This window comes from Crocodylus porosus, unplaced genomic scaffold (genome assembly GCF_001723895.1).
Source record: "Crocodylus porosus isolate Cpor-Errol unplaced genomic scaffold, CroPor_comp1, whole genome shotgun sequence".
Classification (NCBI taxonomy): Eukaryota; Metazoa; Chordata; order Crocodylia; family Crocodylidae; genus Crocodylus; species Crocodylus porosus.
This window is the reverse complement of record NW_017728949.1, coordinates 50,346,340-50,353,813: the sequence shown is the minus strand read 5'-3', so window position 1 is coordinate 50,353,813 and position 7,474 is coordinate 50,346,340. Positions and strand designations below refer to the sequence as shown.

Here is a 7,474-nt window from a genome sequence, read left to right as displayed (position 1 = left end):
GGCGCTGCCCGTGGCCCCGGCCCTCGCCTGCCGGCGCAGCCCTTCGGCGGGCTCCGGCCCCCGGCGAGCGCTCTCGCCTCGTTCGCGAGCCGGGGCCACCGCTGCTATGACACATCTCCTGCAAAAGATCTCTCCGCGCCTGAGTCACTGCGCGAAGAGAGAGCGAGTGGAGAAGGACGCCTGCCTGCCGGGCGCGATCGTCGTCCGCATTACAGCGCACACATGAAATATTGATGCACCAGCGCGGCCGGTGCGGTAGGGCCTCTCTGCTCCCGGCTCACGTTGTGCCGAGCTGGGCAGAGGCGAGGCGAGGCGCCGCACCCGGGACCGGCAGCCGCCGTCGCGGGGGGGAGCTTTATTTTCTCCCCGGGAAGCAGCTCGTGCGGGGGGCGGCGGGGAGATCTTATAAAAGAGTCCACGCAGCTATTGCGCACTTCGTATTAGCCGGGAAAGAGACACTGCGCGAGGCTAAGGTGAAAGCAGGCCACCGGCTCGTGGCTCGCGAGCTCTGCCCTGCGCAGCCCTCGCCGTCCGAGCGCATGCTGCCACCTTGGCCGCACCCCAAAGCCTCCAGCCCCCACGCTCTCCCCGTCTCGTGAGGGAGAGAGCAACACTTAGGAGATCGCAGAAATCGTCTTTTGATTTCTTTTCCATCCACAGTCACAAAGCTCGGGAGGTCACACAATAATGAGCACTCCCAGCAAACACACGCGCTCCCCCCAGCTCCCTTCTATCTCACAAAATCATCTCCTTCAATTTGCCATGATCGTCGCGACCAGGAGCCAGGTGATTATCCTAATTAATGTCTATCTAATTAAATTACTGTCAGCGGTTAACCAATGGCAGGAGCCGTTTCATCCGCTCCACAAGCAGCAAGATCAAAAGTGAGTCTTTCCTGATTGCTGCATAGTGTCAATTGGCCAATCTCTTCTCCCAGGGAAAAAAAAAAAGTAAATCAAACGTTTGGGAAGCATTTGGTGGAAGAAGTGCTTTCTGCTTAGCGAGGGTCCCGCAATGTCTAGTTTCTAGTGTTAAGGAGCCCTTTCAGATCCAGGGACTGAAGGGTTATTCTTGTGGTGCTAGAGCTATGCAGCTGGAGCATTGTCTTTCTCCCTCTATCATGCTCTCCAAGAAATTTCTCAATGTGAGCAGCAGTTACCCACATGCAGGCGGATCTGAGCTTGCCTTGCATGATCATCCCATTATCTCGACCACTGACAACCTGGAGAGAAGTTCACCTTTGAAAAAAATTACCAGGGGGATGACGAATCAGTCAGATACAGACAATTTTCCTGACTCCAAGGACACACCAGGGGACGTCCAGAGAAATAAACTCTCTCCCGTCTTGGACGGGGTCTCTGAGCTTCGTCACAGTTTCGATGGATCTGCTGCAGATCGCTATCTGCTCTCTCAGTCCAGCCAGCCCCAGTCCGCTGCCTCTGCTCCTAGTACCATGTTCCCTTACCCCAGCCAGCATGGACCCGCTCACCCAGCCTTTTCTATCGCCAGCCCCAGCCGCTACATGGCTCACCATCCTGTGATCACCAATGGAGCTTACAACAGCCTCCTGTCCAACTCTTCTCCGCAAGGTTACCCAACGGCGGGCTACCCCTACCCCCAGCAGTACGGCCATTCCTACCAAGGCGCGCCTTTCTACCAGTTCTCCTCCACCCAGCCGGGGCTGGTGCCCGGCAAGGCGCAGGTCTACCTGTGCAACAGGCCACTCTGGCTGAAATTTCACCGGCACCAGACAGAGATGATCATCACCAAGCAAGGGAGGTAAGCGGCGCTCTCCGTGGCTGCTGCGTGGAGCCGACGCTGGCTGGCGGGGCTGGGACGCCGGGCTCCCCCGGCCCGAGCCTGGATGTCGGGGGGACCGGGACCGCAGCCCGCAAGCCCAGGGGAAAGCGGGGGGCTGGCGGCGGGTGCGGGTCTCTGCCCTTCCACCCCGGGGAGGCCCCGCGGCTGCTCCTCCTGCCTTTGTCCTCAGCCCTTCCCTGCAGCTCTGCCGGCTTCCCCTCGGCTACCTGAGGCTCTCGGCCCCGCCGGGCTCCCTCCGCGCCCGTGCGCGGCTGGGTCTTCCCTTTCCCCTTTCCCTTTCCCCTCTCCGTAGGCGCATGTTCCCTTTCCTAAGTTTCAACATCTCCGGCCTGGATCCCACGGCTCACTACAACATTTTCGTGGATGTCATTCTGGCCGATCCCAACCACTGGAGATTTCAAGGAGGCAAATGGGTTCCTTGTGGCAAGGCGGACACCAATGTGCAAGGCAAGTGCTTCCAATTAACACGTTTCCCGACACATGCGGAGGTGAGAAGGATTAATTAAAGCCTTTGTGGACTGGCTCTGGCGACTTCCTAGCCGCGAGCGGGCCAAGGCTGGCGTGGGGGGAAGGAGGGCAAAGAAAAGGAGAAGGGAGAGAAAGGACCCGCGGGGCAGCAGGTCGCGGCCGCGGCCGATCCGGCCCCGGGAAGCCGGGGCTCGCGGCCGGGCCGGGTAAGCAGCGCGGGTGTCTCTGTGTGCGTGCAGGAAACCGGGTGTACATGCACCCCGACTCCCCCAACACCGGGTCCCACTGGATGCGCCAGGAGATCTCCTTCGGGAAGCTGAAACTTACAAACAACAAAGGAGCCTCCAACAACAACGGGCAGGTCAGTGGGGCCCGGCGCTGCCCGGGGACCGAGCTCGGCCCTAGGTTTCTCCTTAGCCGCATCGCAGGCTCGGGCGGGGAAGCGCAGCCTGTGACCGCACCGCCGAGCAGGCAGAAATCCTGGCCGGGAGAGCTCTGGCTGCGCTTCGCCCGGCTTCTCGGGGAGGGATCGGCGGCTTCAGTCGCGCTCAGTGTTTCCCCCTGCCCTGGCTCTGATGCGGCTCTCTCCCCGGCTCCCCTCCCCTCTCTCTGCCTGACAGATGGTGGTCTTGCAGTCCTTGCACAAGTACCAGCCCCGCTTGCACGTGGTGGAGGTGAATGAAGACGGGACAGAGGACACCAACCAGCCGGGGAGAGTGCAGACGTTCACCTTCCCCGAGACCCAGTTCATAGCGGTCACCGCCTACCAGAACACGGATGTAAGGAGCCAGGCGTCTCCTGCACCCGCGCCGGAGCCCCCCGGGCGGCAGCAGCGCTCCGAGCAGGGCAGGCCGCTGCCCGCCCGCCCTGGCGGGGATCGCTGTCCCCTGTCCCAAACCTACAGGAGTCGGGATATCTATTTGGCCGAGTTGCAATGCTGTGCCCTTTGCTGGGACCAGCAAGAGCCGCGAGCCCCAAACCCTCGACACTAGCAGTCCTCTGGGTTCAGGTCTCGAAGCCTTCCCCTTGCCCCGGTTGTCCCAGACGCTGTTTAGTCTGGTGCAGGGTCCGGAGACTAAATATTCCCTTAGGTCGAAACATTCATCAGTGTCCGTAATGAATCTCTCCCAGGGTGACCGAGAGGAAACCCTGTTGGCACTTCCAGGACACGATAATTGTCCATAGCTGTTACCTCCTTTCCGGAAGAACGGCTCTAATTCTCTTGGGCGGATTTCAAGCGCGTCTGAAAAGAGCCCCTGCTCGTGCCGCTGCCCCCCGGGGTGCGGGGTCACTTCCACCCGGCCGCGGTCTCGCCAGTGCCTGGGGAAGGGTTTTGTTTGGGTGTTGGTGCTGGGGGGTTGCTTTTCTTTCTTCCTCCTTTTTTAAAATTAAATTATTATCTTATTTTGCCCTCTCTCCGGACGGGAGATGTTAAACCTGTCTGCTTTGTTTTTAATTGTTGTGCCCGGTGCTTGGATCATCTCTGCAAATACTAGATAAAACAACTCGAAGTAGTAATTATTTCTGATCTGGAATCTTAATTTTTTTTTTAAATTTTGTTTTTAGATTCCTATTAATAAATGCCGAATCAAAATATGTCTCATTGGTATCGGTAATTGCTGAGAACGAATGGAAGAGGAGCTTAAAATTCTCCTTTCATTACATCTTCGTAAACGATGTTGTTGTTGTTGTTGTAATTATAGTAGTAGTAGTTGTTGTTGTTTAAATTTTGAAGAGGGGCAATTTGAGCCTAAGATAAAAGAGCTAGAAACCCTGCGTTAAAGAAATGTGCTTATTGTAGTGTAATAGAAATGCTCCTGCTTTTTCACCGTGCCTGCCTGTGAGGAGTACTCACGGAGCCTCTCCTCTCCCTAGATCACACAGCTGAAGATAGATCACAACCCTTTCGCAAAAGGCTTCCGAGACAATTATGACACGTAAGTAAACCGGGTTTGTGGCGGTTGCGTTTAGGGCGCACGTGAGGGCAGAGCGGGGTTTCGCGGCGCAGTTGCGGTCTTCTGAATCCTGACCCGTCCAGTGTCGCGGTGAGAGGAGAAAACCGGGTTTCTTACGATCAGGGCTGAATGTGTGGCAGACTGAAAATCAGCTCCGCTCTCCCCGAATTGTTGGCGATAAACGCTTGGCTTGCGGGAGGATTTGAACGGCGGGACTAGGAGCAGGCACCGGGTGGTCGCCAGGTGCTGGCGACACCTTTCCGCCGGCCCGGTGCAGGCGGAGGCGGAGGCTTTCTCGCCCCGCGCTTCCACGAAGCTGCACGTTGCTTTGGCACTTGTGCTGTGTGGTTTTTTGGTTTCGTTTTGTTTTTCTTTTCTCTTGGGTTTTCTTTAGCGTTTGTTTTTCGGGGTTATATCTTTGCACCCGTTTTGAAGCACTCCAGTTTATTCAATTTGTGTATTCGGGCTACACAATAAGGCCCCCTCGCTAGCTTGCTGAGCAGAAATGCCGCTGCGTGTGCTGCTGGGCGCTGTACCTCGAGTTTGGAAGCGCATCTCTTCTTTCTGGGTGGAGCTAAAGCCTGCAGGGCTTTTGTTTTGGCTCGTCTTCCAGAAAGGCATTTCCCCTGGCTGCTCCCGCGCGCACTCGTGCTGTTGTCACTCAAGTCGGTGTCCAAACCCGCGCGTCTGGCCAGGTGCGAAGCTCGGGCTACTCCTGTGGAGCGGATCCGGGCTTGGCGCCCGGCTGGGGGCTCCCCCGCGGCCCGGCACCCAGTCCCGCTGCCACCGCGTGCGCCCCGAGCGCGCTCCGGGCCGCGGCTTGCCCCGGCGCGGGAGACGCTGGTTCTCTGCCCGCTGCCCACTGGAGCGGGGGGCGGGGGGGCAAAGAGACACCCTATGGTGGCCTATGGCTCGAGAGCTGCGAAGCCCAGGGCCGGGCGACCAGCTCAGTGAGAGCCGGGGAGGAGGCCACCCCCCATCCGGGAGCAACCGGGCAGCCCCCGTCCGGGGGAAGGGCTCGGGTCTCCGGCAGGGGCAGGACGGCGCTTTGTGGGAGCCCCTGCGTGTGGCTTGTTCCCTGTCCCGGGGCTGGGAACTGCTTGCCTCGAGGACAATAGGTTTGCCACGCTGAGCACGTGCTTAACTTCAGGCGTCTGCGGGAACCGCTCTCTGTTTAGCAAAGCTAACACCTCGGCAGGAGTAAATGCAACGTTTTGGAGCGAGGAGTTGAGCCAGGGTGTGTGCTGTGCGAAACTCGGGCCTAGAGCGAGGGGAGGATGAAGGGGTTGGCTCTGCCGGCCGCTGACGTGCACGGGCCACCTGCCTGCACCTCTCGGTCACGCTGTGTCTGCGTCTTGCGCGGGGGGAGCCCCAGCCCTCGCCTCCTCCCGCCTCTGTCCTTCCTTCCCGCAAATGCATCGGCTTACAAAGGCGCCTCTTAAACAAGCCGGGAAGAAGAGCAACGCCCTTAATGTCGTCTAGCACCTCGAATTTGCTCCAGGGCCGAGTGTTTTCTGAAGAAGTCAATTTAGGAGGAGGGCAGGGTTAACTAAAGCCCAACTTTAGCCTAAATTAAAAGCAGGGGCTGGTGTAAAGGTCTGATGGTCATGAGCTGCAGGCCAAGGAGTATTGGGGAGGGGGAAATGTGAAGCAGGTGTCTCAGGGTTAGCTTCAGTTCAGTAAACCCTGCTGGCTCGTCTCTGCCTTTGAGCAGTGCGTGTGCAAGAGCCGGGGTCGCCTGTTGCCCCTGGGCGCGGGGTCTTACAGACGGGACGGCCGGAGACGGGAGTCAGTCCGCGACCCCGCGGGCACAGGCCGGCCTCTGCCTGGCTTGCTGGGCCTCCTCAAGACGCTGCCCTGCGAGGCCAGGCTCGGGAGGAGGGAGGTGCGGGACACCCAGGGCTCTGCGGCCGAGCCGGCCCGGGCTCCGCGCGCCGGGGCTCGTCTCGGGCCGGCACCCAGCGCTCTGCTCTCCCCTCCTTCTCTCCGGCAGGATCTACACGGGCTGCGACATGGACCGGCTCACGCCCTCCCCCAACGACTCGCCCCGCTCGCAGATCGTGCCCGGGGCCCGCTACGCCATGGCGGGCTCCTTCCTGCAGGACCAGTTCGTGAGCAACTACGCCAAGTCCCGCTTCCACCCGGGCGCGGGCGCCGGCCCCGGGCCGGGCACGGACCGCAGCGTGCCGCACACCAACGGGCTGCTGTCGCCGCAGCAGGGCGAAGACCCGGGCGCGCCGTCCCCGCAGCGCTGGTTCGTCACCCCGGCCAACAACCGCCTCGACTTCGCCGCCTCCGCCTACGACACGGCCACCGACTTCGCCGGCAACGCGGCCACGCTGCTGTCCTACGCGGCGGCCGGCGTGAAGGCGCTGCCGCTGCAGGCGGCGGGCTGCACGGGCCGGCCGCTGGGCTACTACGCCGACCCGTCGGGCTGGGGCGCCCGCAGCCCGCCGCAGTACTGCAGCAAGTCCAGCTCCGTGCTGTCGTGCTGGCCCAACAGCGCGGCCGCCGCCCGCATGGCCAGCGGCAACCCCTACCTCGGGGAGGAGGCGGAGAGCCTGGCCCCCGAGCGCTCCCCGCTGCCGGGCGCCGAGGACTCCAAGCCCAAAGATTTGTCCGACTCCAGCTGGATCGAGACCCCGTCCTCCATTAAGTCCATCGACTCCAGCGACTCTGGGATATACGAGCAGGCCAAGCGGAGGCGGATCTCGCCGTCGGACACGCCGGTGTCCGAGAGCTCCTCGCCCCTCAAGAGCGAAGTACTGAGCCAGAGGGACTGTGAAAAGAACTGCGCCAAGGACATCGGCTACTACGGCTTCTACTCGCACAGCTAGAGCCGCCCGGGCCCTCGGGCCCCGCCGGCGACCGTCGCCGGGCCTTTTGCACAGCGACCTCGGCAGTCAGCGCACTGAGCTCCACCTTTCCACCCGAGCTGCGATGTCCCCGCGGGCCCCCGCCTGCCGGGGCCCCGGCGCTGAGACCGCGACCCCGCCGCGGACTGTCCCAGCCTCCTCGGCCCACGTTAGACTCTCAAACACTCAGCGCTTCCTTCCTTTGCCCCTGGCTGGATAGTAGGGGGTGGTAGTGATAGTGGGACAGAGCCTGTGAGACGCCTGTACATAGTGTTTAATTCCCTTTGCCGGATGGTTCTGCTCTCTCCGTTCCCATCGTGAAGTCACAAAACTAGCTCTCGTTTAACTTTCTCCGTCCCTCCCTCCCTCCCTCCC

The 7,474-nt window shown here is 60.9% G+C and overlaps 1 protein-coding gene across 1 annotated transcript; it reads left to right on the top strand.

Annotated features, from left to right (window-relative positions):
- Positions 1-295: 295 nt before the first annotated feature.
- On the top strand, positions 296-7,468 carry TBR1 (T-box, brain 1). The gene is made up of 6 exons (XM_019554700.1): positions 296-1,779; positions 2,114-2,268; positions 2,529-2,650; positions 2,910-3,068; positions 4,165-4,226; positions 6,238-7,468. Exons 1-6 carry the CDS (start codon positions 1,088-1,090, stop codon positions 7,079-7,081), a joined length of 2,034 nt encoding a protein of 677 aa, XP_019410245.1. The 5' UTR covers positions 296-1,087; the 3' UTR covers positions 7,082-7,468.
- The last annotated feature ends 6 nt before the right edge of the window (positions 7,469-7,474 follow it).